Source organism: Loxodonta africana, chromosome 1 (genome assembly GCF_030014295.1).
Source record: "Loxodonta africana isolate mLoxAfr1 chromosome 1, mLoxAfr1.hap2, whole genome shotgun sequence".
Taxonomy (NCBI): domain Eukaryota; kingdom Metazoa; phylum Chordata; class Mammalia; order Proboscidea; family Elephantidae; genus Loxodonta; species Loxodonta africana.
This window is the reverse complement of record NC_087342.1, coordinates 77,445,266-77,462,735: the sequence shown is the minus strand read 5'-3', so window position 1 is coordinate 77,462,735 and position 17,470 is coordinate 77,445,266. Positions and strand designations below refer to the sequence as shown.

Here is a 17,470-nt window from a genome sequence, read left to right as displayed (position 1 = left end):
TTTCCTTGAAGTGTTCCTTGACCTCTTCAGCCCTCATCAATCTCTTCTCCCTTTGACCTCACATCGCAGTTATGGTTTGAACATTTGATTTCATAATAACTTTAATCCCTAGTGTTTTTCATGCATGCCAGTGTGGTCATCTACTCCATCCTACCCTAGGAGGAGGATAGTCCGGGGGCCATCTTCTATTCTGCACTCCTTGTGTTTATTCCTTGTTAGTACAAGCTGCCTGTGATGTTTTAACTCTGCACTGAAATGCTGATTTCATATTTCATTGTAATTTTCAGGGACTTCATGTATAAATATTTGTCCACATCAATAACCTGTCAGAGAGCTCAAATGGATAAGCCTTTGATTATGTCACTCTTAGTGTTTGTAGGAAACTTAGGTTATGCCAAGTTTAATTAGGTACTTAACAACAGCTTTGTAGTTATAATAGTAAAATAATGATCTTATTACATTTGAACTTTCTAGCCAGTACAAATCACTAGGAGAAAGTTTTTCTCTGGTGTAGGGCCTTCTTTAAAGCGCCCTTCAGCTCATTGTTCTTTAGACTGTAAATGAAAGGATTCAGTACAGGAGCTACCACCACGAAAATCAATGATGCTGCTGAGTCTTTTTCAGTTGAGTGGTTGGATGAAGGACTCATACAGATCCCTGTGATTGCTCCATAGAAAAAAATGACCAAGGTAAGGTGGGATCCACAGGTGGAGAAAGCCTTGAGTTTTCCTTGGGCAGAAGGGATTTTCATCACAGCAGAAATGATGCGGGCATAGGATGCTACGATACACCCTGAAGGTACCACAAAGAGCAGCCCCACTGTACCCAGAGCCATCAACTGATTAAGGCTGGTGTCAGAACAGGCTAGAGAGAGGAGAGAGTTGATATCACAGAAGAAATGGTGGATGACATTGTCAGAGCAGAAGTGCAGATGGGCCATCATAAGAGTGTGCAAGAGGGGGTTCAAAGTGGCAATGACCCAGGGAACAGCCACCAGGCAGGCACAGAGGCTCTGGGTCATAATAGTGGAGTAATGCAAAGGGTGACAGATGGCCACATACCGGTCATATGCCATCACTGTGAGAAGAAAATTGTCCATGTGGGCAAACATAATACAGAAGTACATCTGAGCCAAGCAGGCAGGATAGGAGATGGACTGAGTCTGTGTTTGGATGTTCAGGAGCACCTTGGGAACTGTAGCTGAAGAAAGGCAGAGGTCTACCAAGGACAGATTGGCAAGGAAAAAATACATGGGTGTGTGGAGGTGATGGTCTGAGGCAATAGCCATCAAGATGAGCAAGTTCCCCAACAGCCCTGTTAGGTAGAGACACAGGAAAAGTGAAAAGAGGAGAACCTGGTGCCCTGGCCAACTGGAGAAGCCCAGGAGGAGAAATTCGGAGACACTGGTTTGGTTTCCCTTTTCCATTGCTTGCATGTATCTGCATGAAAACCCAGAGGGTATAATATTTTTTGTCAGAATAAAATTTTCCCTTTATATTTTTTATATGCTCACATATTCTAGCTCTACTTAACAAATACTTTCTCTTTAGGTTATCCTACCTCCTCTGTGATGCTTTTTCCCAAGGTGTAGTGAACAGCAAGTGTGTCCTTTTACCACATCGGTTGTCTTTCCATATATTCTCCTTTTCTGGAACCTTACCTCATCTAAGATTTCCATGGGATTTATACATATCACCCCTCAGTTTACAGACATTCCCTTTCTACTTATGAAGTTGACAGCAACTTTTGCATATTCTGTATTGTGTGTGGCTTCCTGACTGTCAGTCGTGTGTTTGATCATATCATGAGTTTGTCATACTATTGATATCTAAATGAGAAAACTTGTCCAAATATTTGTCCCACAACATATGAATCATCTTCCTTGGAATGGTCGGACACCTAACATATAGATTCCATAAAATGGGGATGTTTTTCTTGTTAGCTGCTGTCCAATCACCTCCAACTAACTCATTGCATCCCCATGGGCAACAGGATGAAATGGCGCCTGCTCCTGGGCCATCCCGGGGATTGGATATGGATTGTATCGTTGTGATCTATAGAGTTTCCATTGCCTAAGTTCAAAGTAGATAACCACGCCTTCTTCCTAGTCCATCTTATCTGGAAGCCCTGCCAAAACCTGTTTAGCAGCACAGCAACATGTAAGCTTCTACTGACAGATGGGCAGTGGCTGTGCTTAAAGTAAATTGGATGTGAATTGAACAGAGGTCTCTTGCACAGGTGGGGAGAATTCTACCAATAAACCACCACTGCCTTTCAAAATGGGGATAAACTATCATATCTTTAAGACTTAAAATAAAATTTCATGAATGTGCTTAGCAAGTATAAAAAGTTTAGCTTCTAAAAAAATTTACATGAAGATTATGTGCAACATAGGAAAATATTTACAAATAAGTTTAATAATCAGAAGACAAAATATAATAATAATAGATTATATGATACATGTATACACACTGAGCCTGGGAATTCAGTGGTTAAGGGCTCAGCTGCCAATCAAAAGGTTGGCAGTTCAAATCCACCATCTGCTCCTTGGAAAGCCTATGTGGGCAGTTCTACTCCGTTGTAGATGGGGTCGCTCTGAGTCAAAATCGACTAAATGGCAACATGTATGGTTTTTGTTGCATTGTGTACATACATATACATAAGACTAAAGGAGAACACAGAGGAAAAGTTGTGTTCTATGTGGGGCAGATTTAAAAGGTTCCCTTTTAGTGTTTTTGTACTTTACAACTACTAAGGAAGTGGTTCATGTATATGAACACTTTTTGTTCTGCATTTCTATGGGTTGTAGAAAACAGAAAATAATAGAAGACACAGATCCTGCCCTGAGCAACTTGAAATTAGGTTGTGGAGGAAAACCGTTATCACAGAAAATAATCAAGAAGATATTCACATACACAGATAAGATAGTTTCAGAAGAAAAAAGGACTCTGTAAGAGGTAGAAAGGGTGCTGGAATGTGGGCTCTGAAGTAACTCAGCCTACACGGAAACCAGGTCTCACCACTTGCCGGCTGGGTATTGGCTGGCCACTTAACTTAGAGCTCTAAGTCTTTGTATGCTCATTTGTATAATAGCACCTACCTCTCTGGCTGTTGTGAGAATGAAATGAGTTACTATGTGTAAAACCCTTAGCAAATCATAATTACTCAACAAATACAAGCTATTGTTGTTGATGGAATACCTGGGTAGTGGAAATTGTTGACACGCTCAAGTGTTAACCAAAAAGTTGGAGGCGTAATTTCACCCAGAGGTTCCTTGGAAAAAAGGCTGGTAAATCAGCCATTGAAAACCCTGTGGAGTTATGTATAAGTAAACACCATTTAGGATTTGTTTTCCTGGTTTGGAGGTTTAGGATCAATATTTCACTAGACATCTCAGTTAATTGGCCTAATAATGTGTTTAGTGTTTCTGTTCTACCTCCTAGTTCATTGCTTAGTGCCTAGGCTCTTAAAAGCTTGCAAGCACCCATCCAAAGAACAATAATCTGTCCCTATTCACCCGGAGTAACAAAGGAAGAAGGAGAGTCAGAAACAGGAGGAAGAAATTGAATGTGTGGCTAATTAAACAACTTCCTCCTTTGCTATGAGACCAGAAGAACTGCATGGTGCCCAGAATCCATTACTGAACATTTTAGTGAAAGATTCTATAGTAAAATCCCGATCTACAGGAGGAAAATGTAGAACAGACTTTTAAATTCTCATGGACTCCAGACTTTCTGGAGCCATGGAGGCTGAATGAACCCTCAAAACTATTGCCCTGAGATAATCTTTAAACTTAAACTAAAAATATCCCCTGAAGTCTTCTTAAAAACAAAGTTTAGCTTAACTAGGAAAAAATGTCTGCCTTGAGCATTATGCTCTTTTAAGAGCTATCTGTACGGGATCAAACTGACAACAGTAACTTGAAAGATTACACAGGAACCTTAGGGGGCAGTGAGTTTATGTTAATAAGGGAGGAACAACTCAGAAAAGGAGGGTGAAAATGGTTGCACAGCTCAAAAAATGTGAACTTACTGAGTTGTACATGTAGAAAATGTTGATTTGGTGTATGCTTTTCTGTGTATACTGTCAACAAAAACAAAATAAATAAAATTAAGGAAAAAAAAAAGGAATACTCTATGGAGCACAGTTCTACTCTGACACTTGTGGGATTGCCTTGAGTTGGAATGGATTCAATGGCAACCTTTCTTTTCTTTTTTTAAAATTGTTTTTGACAAAGCCAGAAAGGAAAAATTCAGCTTTCTTTCCAGGATCCCCAGAGGTTATTTTAAATCTTCTCTCAAACGTCTCACTACAGCACATTCTTTCACATCACTTCCTGTATTCACAGAGAAAATAGAAACTACTATCAGATGCAGACACCCAACTCTCAGCCATCAATGAGGGAAGCTTATTTGCATTTCCATTCATCCTTCCTTTCTCCTTTTCTCTTGTTTTAATAGATGAAAGATCCTTATTTCTGAAAAAGTTTAACACCCCTACACAGGATCCCACCTTCCTGCTTCTTGGAGACCTTACCTCTTTTCTGTAACTTGAATATTCTCCTGCTCTTTTGAACCCATATTTTCAGCTTAAGTCTCTTCCATCTTAGGCATCCCTTTCTGGATACATATTTACCTTCAGCTAATTTCTTATCTGTACATCCCATTACAGTATGGACTTCCTCAAATCCCACTTATTTCTCAGTGCACGTCAACCTGTATACTGCTCCTACAACTCTAATGAATTGCTCTTTCCAAGTCTTCTTGATAAAGCCGTGGAAATCTCTCAGTCTTTATCCTTTTAGATAACCTAGAATTCTCTCCCTGAAAAAGAATTTTCCTCCTTAGATTTATTTTCAGATTTTTTCTAATAGTGTTCTTTTTCAGCTGCTTTTGCAGAGTTTATTTCCATTTCTTGCCTCTTAAATGTTGGCATTTCTCTATTTTTAGTTGTTGTTGTTGTTGCTATTATGACTTCTTTTCTTTTTATTCTACACATTATTTCTGTAACATGAGGACATAGCTGCAACAATAGACTAAAACATATCAATGATTGTGGTGATGGCGGAGCAATAGCTATGCAGTGTTGCATTTTGTTATACATGAGGTCACCATGAGTTTGTGCCAACTGGACAGCAATGGCAACAACAACAACTTTCTGAATGATTCTATTCACTACCATGGCTTTGAATACCATCTATGTGTCAATGTCTCCCCAAATTATTTCTCTAGTACAAGTCCCACCCCCCATCTTCACACTCGTATTTCCAATGTTTTCTGATCTCTCTACTTGGATGTTGTCTTAGGCTGGGTTCTGTAAAGAAGCAAAACCAGTGAAGTGTATAAATATCTATATAAAGAGATTTATACTAAGGAAATGGCTCACGTGGTTATAGAGGTTGGAACGTCCTAAGTACATGGGTCAGGATAGAGGCTTCTCCAGGTTCATGTAGCCGCAGGAACTGGCAAACCCAAGTACAGCAGGTCAGACAGCCGGGCTCTTGCTGACAGGCTGGTGAAGACCTATGAATCCCAAGTTGAGCCGGCAAGATGGCTAAGCTGCTAGTTCAAGTCTCAAGAACCAGAGATCAGAAGAACAGGAGCCAGCTGCAGGATCCAGAGCAAGCAAAAGTCCTTGAGCCTTGCCGGAGAGTCCACTCACATTCTATGCAGACCATGCCCCTAAGGAAACTCCCTTTCAACTGATTGGCTACTCACAGCAGATCCCATGATGGAGGTGATCACATGATAGCAAATCTCATCATGGAAGTGATCAAATTATCATATGACTGCCAATTACATCATAACTACCAAATCACTGATAATCACGGCCCAGAAAGTTGACACACAACCTTATGATCACAGATGTCCCACAAGCACCATACTTTTCAAACTGAGCCCATCATATTTTTCTTCCTGCTCAGAGACTTCTCCTCCTTCTATGTACCCTTTATCAATAAACAATACTACAATCTATCCAATTGTTTAAGGAAAGAAAACTTGAGAGTCAGCCAGTAGTTTTCCCTCTTCTTTACCTACATGTCCAATTAATCACTAAGCCCTCTTCTGGTTACATTTTTAAAAAATAATTTATTGAAAAAAAATTTTTGTTGTTGTTGAGAGTGTACACAGAAAAACATACACCAATTTAACAGTTTCTTCCTGTAGAATTCAGCGACACTGATTACCTTCTTCTGAGCTGTTCAACCATTCTCACCCTCCTTTTCTGAGTCATTCTTCCCCCATTAACATAAACTCACTGCCCCCTAAGATTCCTATCTAATCTTTTGAGTTGCTATTGTCAATTTGATCCCATACAGATAGATCTTAAAAGAGCATAATGCTCAAGGCAGACATTCTTTACTAGTTAAGCTAAACTGTTGTTTGTTTTTAAGATGACTTCAGGGGATATTTTTGGTTTAAGGTTTAAAGATTATCTCAAGATAATAATTTTGTGAGTTCATCCAGCCTCCATGGCTCCAGAAAGTCTGGATATTGCTTTCTGATACAGGTAGTCCCCGACTATTGACGAGGTTCTCTTCCTATAATGCTGTCGTAAGTTGGCTTTGACTTAAGTCAAATATCTCATTTTTTTTTTTTTTTAGTATTCATTATTATCAATTAATCACTTTTATTATCAGTATTTGATAAATTGGTCTTTGTCTTTGGGGGTTGGCATGAGAACGATAACATCAGCAAATCGTGTGCTGCAATATCGTATGTAGTACATATTACTAAGGATAAGATGTACATAGAGAAACAAAAACAGATGCTTGTAAGTGCAGTACACTGTAACTCGTGTAAGTCATAAGTCGTGGAGTACCTGTATTAGCTTTTGAGAGGCAGAATATCATTATTAAATAAATATAGTTTTTAACATTTACATGACCAATGCACTATTTTAGGCATTCAGAAATAGTGGTGAATAAGAGAGACACAGTCTCTACCCTTAAGGAGCTTTAAATGCAAACCCAGGAACCTTAGAGTTACCCTTGACTCATTCAGTTCGTGGCTAAACCCTGTTGATTGTGACTGTAGCACACTCTTCTCCTTTTCTTCATTCTTATTAATGCTGTGTTATGTATTAATAGGAGTCCTGGTGGTGCAGTGGTTAAGAGCTTGGCTGCTAACTTAAAGGTCAGCAGTTCAAATCCACCAGCTGCTCCTTGGAAAGCTTTGGGGCAGTTCTACTCTGTCGTATAGGGTCGCTATGAGTCAGCACTGACTCGAAGGCAATGGGTTTGATTTGGTTTTATGTATTAATAAGGCTCTCAACATATTTCATCTAGAAAACTGCAATAAACTTCTAATCTATCTTCTTTCCTATAGTCTTCCCCCTTCAATCTTTCCTTCATAAATCCAAAAGAATTATCCGTTTAAAATAAGAACTTTCCCGCTTGCCTTCTTAAAACTTTCCAGTGATTTTAATTCCCTTCAACACAAATTTCAATTTCTTTATCATGGCATGGAAAGTTCTTCATGAACCCCGTCTTACCTTTCTGGCCTTATCGCTTGCTATGACCAATTTCTCACCCCTAGAATTTTTTTGCACACCCTGAAATTTTCTATCTATATTGTTTTTCTTATTTTGGAATTCGCCGACCACTGTATCTAAAGCTTCCCTCTAGACACGCTCTCTCGTATCGCCCTGTTATTATTTTTTCTCTTCATATCACTCACCACCGTGTGGAATGTTGTTGTTTCCTAAAAAAATTTCCTACTTATTAATTTTCTATCCTGCGCAGTAAAATGTAAGCTCCACAAGGGCAAGTAATTTCTTTCTTCTTTTCTTCTCTCCTTTCCTCCTTCCCTCCCTTCCTTTTCCATTGTATGTATAGAATAGTACCTGGCACATGGCACTATTATGTAAGTGCATTTGTATATATATTGTTGAATAAAATTAAGAAAGAAAGAAAAAAATAGATAAGTAAAGGAATAAAGAAAGAAGACACTTATTTAAGGTTCAGGAAGAATTTTTTTGATAACATCAGATAGAAATATGTGCCCTCAATATATAATTTATACTGACTTGTTTGGTTTTCATAACTCTTTCGTGCTTGTACTAATTTGGAGAGTACATGAACTGAATATTATTCATCTTCGTATAAGAAGCCCAGTTTTATGAACAATGATTTATATTTGCCTAAGAAGACAGACAGAATGATTTTTTTTTTGAGGGAGGAACATGTATGACTGTATTATTGGTTCTCTACTCAGCCCCACTGCCTTGTGTCTAAGCCAAAGGAATGGAGAGTCTAGTGGCGGAAACTCAAGGAAATGGAGGGACTTCATTGGAACATGTTTGCAGAGATTAAACAATAAAGTGTGAAACTGAATGGAAGAGAGAGATATTCTACACACTTACCAGCAAACGGAGAAAGGCATTGGCAATTCGGACTCCTGGCATTAGCAGCTGAAGGAATCAATGCCCTGACATTGGCATCACTTTTCTCAAAGCAGTCTCTGGCAGCAAAAAAAAAAGAGAAGAGTGGCCTATATCAAAAAAAAAAAAAAAGGGGGGGGGGAAGGAAAATGGAGGATTCTACCCATGAGAGAGTAGACAGAGTGCTCATGTGAGGCCTTGGGAATTCTCAGAAATAATTAAAGTGATTTCCAGGAGCTGCAGGACTTGTTACAGTATGTAAAATAACAGCCTGCTGCTGCTGACCGCTCTTGGGTGGAGAGGCTGGTATGGTCTCTGGAATAACAGGGTAGAGCTGTATTACATCGCTTGGCACAGCTCCTGTCACATAGCGGGCACTCAAAAAGTTTAGAAGGATTAGAGACAGTTGAAGATGCTTTGAAGATACTTTGAATGCAAAACCAGAAACACCAGTGCATCAGAGTGGTGGCAGTGGTGATGGCAGTAGGTAAAGACATTACCCTTTCCCTTCAATTTTCCGGAAAGTAAAATTTTTCATTGTTGGAAACATGATAAAACAAACAGAAGTACTTGAAATCAGCTGAATAAAATGTATAGCTGCTTAAAAAAATGATAATTTTTTTCATCAAGGTAGAAAAACATGAAGACAAGATTCACTACTATCCTCAGTAGTAAAGTCACTCCTGAGGCTCATCCATCAGCCAAAGATTAGACAGGCCCATAAAACAAAATGAGACTAAATGGGCAAACCAGCCTCGGGCCAAGGACCAGAAGGCAGGAGTGGACAGAAAAGCTGGTAATGAGGAACCAAAAGTTGAGAGCGGGAGAGTGTTGACATGTCAGGGGGTTGACAACCAATGTCACGAAACAATATATGTATTAAATGTTTAATGTGAGACTAATTTGCTCTGTAAACCTTCCCCTAAAGTACAATAAAAAAAAAAGATTTACCACAATCGAGTAATCTATATCACACTAAATATTTCCATATTTTGGTAATCCTTACAAGAACTCTGTCATATAGGTCACATATCCCCATTATACAGACACTGAGCTTTAGGAGAGTTATGATCTCAATTAATATTTCTTGATTTGAAAGTTAGTCTTCATTTCACTAAGCCATCAGATTATCTGCGATTTCACACCTTGTTCTCCTGTTAATTAATTAACTCCACAAATGGTTACTAGGCACCTACTATATGTAAGGCAATGCCTGGTGACCTTGTGTGGGGCTTACACTTGTCTTGCTTGTTTAAGTAAAAACAGGCCTTCTCCTTGTTTCTCCAAGCCTATTTACTTCCCCTTGTGCTTACCGGGTTTTCATATCAGGAACCATCTGGGCAGAGACTTTGCTTCCGAGTCTTACTCAGAAATAATGGCAAAAATAAAAAAGTAAAAATTTTGTCTTCCAGAATGTACAGGAATAAGGATGAGTTGATCCCTGGGAATGGTGTATCTGGTGCAGTGACCACAGAACTCCCCACACTGAAATTTATAACTATTTTGCAGCTCCTGGGAGCTCTATGTTGACAAGCTTCCTCAATTCCAGCAATAATTACTTCATGCCCCCTCATGGGTTTCCCCACTGCAACCCTAGGGATAATGTTCCAAGTAGAAAATTCCTCCAAAAGATTAAAAGATTTAAAAGATATGGAAGGTTTTCACAGGATTCCAAAAAGATTTGTTACATAGGTCTCTCTCACTCTTCCCAACTCCAAAAGGCTCCAAAACAACAAAAATAAGCACTACATTGGTAACAAATAACCTTTTCAGGAATGGGTTATTTCTTCCTTAGCAGAATTCGTGCATTCTCCAAATATGGGTTTACCTTCTCTGCCTGTAGCATTTGGAAACCCTGATAGCATAGTGGTTAAGTGCTACAGCTGCTAACCAAAAGGTCGGCAGTTCGAATCTGCCAGGTGCTCCTTGGAAACTCTACGGGGCAGTTCTACTCTGTCCTATAGGGTCGCTATGAGTTGGAATCGACTCCACAGCAGTGGGTTTGGTTTGGTTTCTGTAGCATTCTGCGTGTAATACCATCCTAGGACTTACAAATGCCTGCTTTATCAACAGTTTCTCAGATCCAAGACCCATTTTGTGGCAAAGGAGATGAGACAATGGGCACAGGACCACAGAAATCACAAGACTTACCATACACTCCATCACCTAGAAGCATCCAGCCAACAACAGTGGAATGGCCTCTCAAAGGCTAATACGCTGATATGCCAGCTTAGGGCTAAGTCTCAGAGTATTTGGGATGCTGTACTCCCAGATGCTGTATATGCATAAAGCAAATGGCTAATATACAGTAACCCCAATTACTATGTAGAATGGTTTGTCCCCAACTGCTTTGATGTATGGGTTAAAGAGCCAAAGGGTGTGAGTTAGTTTTCCTTTTTTTATGTGTAACAAACCACCCTAAAGCTTAGTGGCTTAAGACATCAATCATTTATTATTAACAGTTACTTGAGCCAGCAATTTGTGCTAAGCCTGGTAGACTTTCAGGCTGGACACACTCATATGCCTGCAGTGAGCTGATGCATCAATTTGGGCCTGACTGGTTTAGGGTGGCAATAGTTAGGATGGCGTCTGTGTGTGTGTGTGTGTGTGTGTGTGTATTTGGTCCTCTAGGGTGGCCTGGACTTGTTCATCTGGTGAAGGGAGGTTTCTGAGAGAGCAAGCAGAAATATTCAAATCCTTTTGAGGCCTATGCTTAAAACTGGCATCATGTCGCTTTCACTGCATTTTAGTATCCAAAGTAAGTCACAAGACCAATCCAGTCTCAAGGGGTGGGGAAAAGACTCTGTGTCCTGTTATTTCTCATCCTTGTTATTCTAGGCTTTGCCACATTTGAGGTCATGACTGTACAGAGGAGAATGTTTCTATCAGGGAACACAAAAATGGTTTCACTGAACTTGAAACTGTGACTACTGCCTGGTCACTCTGGGTTTCTCATGCAAATGTACCAACTGGCAAAGAAATTTGTTACTATACTGGTAGAGTATAATTGACCTTGATTACCATAAGGATCTAGGGGTGCTGCTAAATATGAGGTAGTGGTGTTGTTAGCTGCTGTTGAATTGGCCCCGGACTCATGTTGACCCTATTTACTCACAATGGGATCAGATCATAATGACCCATTTTCATTGGCTGATTTTTGGAAGTAGAATGGCCAGGCCTTCCGTAGTTTGTCTTAGTCTGGAAGCTCTGCTGAAACCTGCTCGGTTTCACAGCAACATGCAAACCCTCACTGACAGACCAGTGGTGGATAAGCTTGTGGTGCATTGGCTGGGAATGGAACCCGGTTTCCCACATCAAAGGTGAGAATTCTACCTGTGAACCACCACTGTCAACCATATGAAGTCAGGAAGGAGTGCATCTGGAACCCAGAGCATTACTATAAGAGTAAGGCAAGTAAAGACATAGTTGCCTTGATGATAAATGTCTGGACCACCTCCCCAGCCAAGCAACACAGGCTAGACAAAGTGATGGCTGAAGAGAAATGAAATCCATCATGGGTATACAGCATCTGAATAGCTGTAGTGGTCAGATTAAAGCATTTCCACTAATTCTCTTGCATTAAGATTTTATAGAGGTTGTGCTGGCAGTCACCTTGAAGTGGACTCTGTTTTTGGGTATACACAAGGGGATCTTAGTGATGCCAGGGGTAGACTGTTTCAAACCCTACCAGAATACCTTTTCAGATTGTTGGGGCTTCACATTGCTAGTTTAGTCACCACTGCAGGGAATAGTTCTGTGAGCTTTAGTTACATTTAGGTGCAACCTGACAGTGCCTCAGCTTGGGCTTGTGCTGTGGACCTTTTACTTCTCTCCCAGAAATCTCTAATGCTATGGCAGTATGGTAGGGGCACAACAGGAACCTGCTTGGTGCTCATATAATTACAACGTGTAAGTGTGGAATAGTGAACACCCCACGGAGAGAAAATTTGACCAATGGGAGATGGGAGCTTTCTTTTGGGATAGATGGTCCCAAGACATACTTCAGGTGTATACATGAAATCAAGCAACCAATCACTTCATACTGGTGGCGGACTCAATGACACATCCTTGACAGGCTCACTTTCCTTCTATGTTTGTTCTTGTGCTTTTACTCCTCATCTTGAACCACATCTCCAATGAGGCATTTGTGCTTAAGCCTTTGTCTCAAGCTCTGTATTCTGGAATACCTAGGTTAAGCCAAAGGATCTCAGCGGCCTATAAAAATAACATTGATTATAAATATAAATTATGGTGTTATTGCACATAAAAGATACATTTGTAGCCACAAGAATGGAGGTGATCACATAAGGAGAGATTTTAGAGTAAGAAGAAGAGGTGTAAGGAAGACTTGAGGCTCTTCAACATTTAATGATTGTGTAGTAAAGGATTATAAGACCCTAAATAGTATCGGGAGGAAAAGCCTATTTGTAAAATTACAGCTAAGCCACTGTAACAAAGAGAACCTGCAAATATAGTAGTTTAAAGAAGATAGTTTTTCTTTCTCTTTTTCTCTCTCTTTCAAATAACAAATTTGCTTGTAAAGAATTGTGGAGCATTTCTGCTTCATTTTGTCAACCAGGGACCCAGGTTCATTCCGTCTTATCGTGCTACCATCTCCTTGAGCGTCATCCTCATCTGCATGGTCAAGCTGGTTGTAGACAGAAAATTGTATATATTTTATGATTCTATTTTTGTGGCAGATTTATATGACATTCTGGAAAAGGCAATGCTGTAGTGATAGAAAAAAAATCAGTGGTTGTTAGGGTTTGGAAGAAATGTTGACTACATAGGAGGCGTACGGGAGAATTTTTGAAGTAATGGCACTAAAGTGGTGGATACTAGATTATATGGGTTTATCAGAATCCATAGAACAAGTACGTCATGAAGAGTGAACTTTACTGTGTCCAAATTTGGAAAAATCAACAAGGATCTCGGTGAATCTCTGGATGGAATGCAAAAGGTGATAAATTAATTTAACTATCACAAATGTATGATATAACATCACCAAAGGGGACACATTCGTGAAACTTCCAGTTTTCCTTTTGTTATTGATTTCTAATTTCTTTCCATTTTGGACAGAGAAAATACTTTGATTTCAATCTTTTAAAATTTGTTGAGACTTTTTTGTAACTTAGCACATTGCCTACCCGTGAAGCCTAGTTGGTTTAGTGTTGTTGACATCTTCTATTTCCTGTTGAGCTTCTATTTGTTCTGTTCACTATTGAAAGTAGGATGTTAAACTCTCCAACTATTGTTGTTTGATTGACTGTTTCTCCCTTCATTTCTGTCCATTTTTGCTTCATGTATTTTGGTGCTCTGTTAATAAGTGCATAAATGTTCATAACTGTTATATCTTTCTGATATTTTGACCATTTAATCATTATAAAATATCCCTCTTTATCTTTAATAACTTTGCTTGTTTGTCTTAAAGGCTATTTTCTAAGATTAGTATTGCCACATCAGCTTTCTTTTGGTTGCTGTTTACATGGTATATCTTTTTCCATCCTTTTACTTTCAGTCTATTTGCATCTTTAAATCTAAAGTGTGTCTTGTTGGAGAGCATAATATTGTATCATGTTTTTATTTCTAATCTGATAATCACAGCCTTTTTATTGGATTGTTTAATCCATTCACACTTAATGTTATTATTGTTATTGCATAAAACAAGAACCCACCCCTACACACCCTTCTAATGCTTCTTTAATTTAATGTAATTTTTTTTTGTTCTTCCGCTTACACTTTAGAATTAGCTTAGCAAGTTCAGTGAAAAGCTGCATTTTAACTTTTGTTGATCTTATATGGAAATCATAGATAATTTAAGAAGAATGATCACTTTTTGATATTGATTCTTTGTATCCATGTACATGATATGTTCTTTTCATTTATTTTCATCTTCTTTAGTGATCTTAGATGAAATTTTGTAATGTTTGAAATAAAAAAAATAGTATTCTGTCATATTTATTTCTTTACCTTATTTTTTGTCTCTGTTATAAAAGTTATTTTATTTTGAATTAAACAATTAACAATTTCTTTGTAATTAAATGGGTTTTTGTATAAGTAAATATATTTTCATGGTTTAAAAATAAAACAAAAAATTAGTGGGGTGGGGATGAAAAAACACTTAATAGATAAGTGGTAACTTTGGTAAAGGGTAAGACAATACACAATACTGAGGAAGCCACCACAACCTGTACAAGGCAAGGCCATGGTAGCTCCATAGACATATCCAAACTCCCTGAGTGATCAAATTGCTGGGCTGAAGGCTGTGGGGACCGTGTTCTCAGGGAACATGTAGCTCAATTGGCATAACAGAGCTCAAAAAGAACATGTTCTACATTCTACTTTGGTGAGTAGTGTCTGGGGTCTTAAAAGCCTGTGAGCGGCCATCTAGGATACTCCACTGGGCTTACCCCTTCAGGAGGAGCAAGGAAGAATGAAGAAAACTAAAGACATAAGGGAAAGATGAGTCCAAAGGACTAATGGACCACATCTACCACAGCCTCCACCAGACTGAGTCCAGTACAACTAGATGGTGCCCGGCTACCACCACTGACTGCTCTGACAGGGATCACAATAGAGGGTCCCAGACAGGGCTGGAGAAAAATGTAGAACAAAATTCAAACTCAAAAAGAAACCCTGAGAGTATGGCCCTCAGACACCTCTTCAGCTCAGTAATGAGGCTACTCCTGAGTTTCACCCTTCAGCCAAAGATTGAACAGTCCCATGGAACGAAACAAGACTAAAGGGGCACACCAGCCCTGGGGCGGGGACTGGAAGGTAGGAGAAAACAGGACAGCTGGTAATAGGGACTCCAGGGTTGAGAAGGAAGAGTGTTGACATACCGTGGAGTTGTTAACCAATGGCATGCAACAATGTGTGTACTGTTTGATGAGAAACTAGTTTGTTCTGTAAACCTTCATCTAAAGTTCAATAAAAAAAATTAAAAAAAATAAATAGAAAAAAAAAACAACAAAACAAAAAATGAGAAGGCATATGGTCAAAATTTTTTCCTCCTACCCTGTCCCTCTTCCACTCAATTCCAGTTCTTGTCCCGGGTAACCACTGTTATTAGCTTGCTGAATATCTTTCTAGTGATATGTTGTGCAACCCCAAGCAAACATGATTATATACATTTTTTGTTTTACCCCAAAGGTAGGATGCTATATACTGTTTCCACTGTTTTTTTCCAAAATTATATTCTGGATTTCTTTCTAGGTAAGTACAAATACAACTTCTCCATTTATTGTCACAATTGCAGCATGCTCCATTGTATGGCTGTACCATAATTTTCTAAACTTGTTTCCTGTTGTTGATGGGCATGTGGATTTTACTTTGTTTCTTCCAAACTGTCCTGCAATGAATAGGGTTGTACACATGACATTTCATACATATCCAATTATACTTGAAGAGTAAATTCTCAAAAGTCAAATTGCTGAGTCAAAGGGAACATGCAGTTATATCTAGAACTCCCCTATTTCTCCCTCTCATCTCTTGTCAGTTTGTAATGATAGTAATTGTATCAATTTACGCTCTGATAATACGTGAGACGCATATTCACCAATGTCTCACTACAGAAAGTATTATGAAATCATGAATTTTAAAAAATCTTATAGGTGTTTCACAGTAATTTCAATTTGTTTTACTTTAATGACTGATACTGAGTATTTATTTGTATGTTAGGAGTCATCTTTATTCACTTTCTTAGAACTACCAGTTAATATTTTTGCCATTTTTCTGTTAGGTATTGGTCTTTTCCTTATCCTTTTCTGGGAGTTTCTTACTCTAGTGTTCTGACTTTGATGTGAGTTGAAATATGTTCTGCTGTTTTACATTTTTTCTTTTGATGTCTTTGCCATGTAGAAGTATTTTTTGGCATTTTTAGCTTTTATGTGTTGAATCTGTGATCTTTTTGGTATATGACATCTGGATTTTGAGTATAAACAAATATTCCTCTGCTTCATCTTTGTACATGTCATGTTTTATCATTTTTACATTTAAGTTTTTGCTTCATTTATTATTTTTTGGCTATAAGGAATGAATAATGGACCTATTTTTCTCAAATAAAGTATCCAGTTGTCCCCACGCCATTTATTAAATAGCATATTTTCCCTTTGTGTAATTTTCTACCTTTTTCTTATACTAAAATCCTGTCCATTAGTGCATCAATTTCTAGACTTTCTATTCTGGTCTATTGTTTTGTTTTGTCAAAAGTCAGTCAGTGCTACACTACCACTGGGATTGTACAATGTTTTAATATTTGATAGTTATCGTTGTTCTTTATCTTGTTGCTCCTGCTTGTTTAGGTATTTCTCATATAAAATTTTAGTACCTCTTTCTAGATTTTAAAATGTTGATAATTTTTTGGAGTACGTTACATTTATAAGCTAATTTAGGGAGAATTGACCATATTTATGGTGGTATGAAGGAACCTGGTGGTGCATTGTTTAAGTGCTCAAATGGTAACTGAAAAGTTGGTGGTTTGAACCTACCAACTTCTCTGTGGGAGAAACGTGTGGCCATCTGCTTGTATAAAGATTTACAGCCTTGGAATCCTTATGGGGCAGTTGTACTTGGTCAACTGCGATGATTCGAAATCAGCTTGAAGGCAAAAGGATTAGGTTTTATTTTATGGTGGATTTTGGTAGCTTTTATTCAAGTGTTCTTTTGTTTCCTGCAGTATTGGCCTAACAATTTCTTCATATTTATCTGGGACATTTCTTAAGATTGCTACTATTTATTTATTTATTTTTATTATGGCAAATTATATTCACATGTGTCTTAAATCTGAACCATCCTTGCATTCTTAGAACATACCTCACTAGTTCATGATGTATTAGCCTCTTTAAGTGCTGTAGGATCCTTTTGCTAGTAGTATATTTATATTTTTTACACGTGGATTTATGAGTGGGATTTTGTTTTTGTTTAATTGTGTCTAATATTTGCCAGATTTTGATAACAATATGATTGCTTATTTGAATATACTTTGTAAACTTTCTATGCTCTGATAACTATTTAAGGTTTGGTAGTACTCCCCTATGAAAGCTTGAGGTCTGATACTTTTTGGGTGTAAGTTATTTGAGAATTGAAT

General features: G+C 38.4%; 1 protein-coding gene across 1 annotated transcript; it reads right to left on the bottom strand.

Moving 5' to 3' along the window:
- Positions 1 to 487: 487 nt before the first annotated feature.
- On the bottom strand, positions 488 to 1,952 carry LOC100665669 (putative olfactory receptor 1F12P). Its single transcript, XM_003423428.3, has one exon. The coding sequence runs from the start codon at positions 1,433 to 1,435 to the stop codon at positions 488 to 490; it is 948 nt and encodes a 315-aa protein (XP_003423476.2). The 5' UTR covers positions 1,436 to 1,952.
- Positions 1,953 to 17,470: the final 15,518 nt, after the last annotated feature.

Bases quoted from the DNA above. Each gene is read 5' to 3' on its own strand.
- LOC100665669 (XM_003423428.3), bottom strand. From the start codon at position 1,435: ATGCAAGCAATGGAAAAGGGAAACCAAACCAGTGTCTCCGAATTTCTC.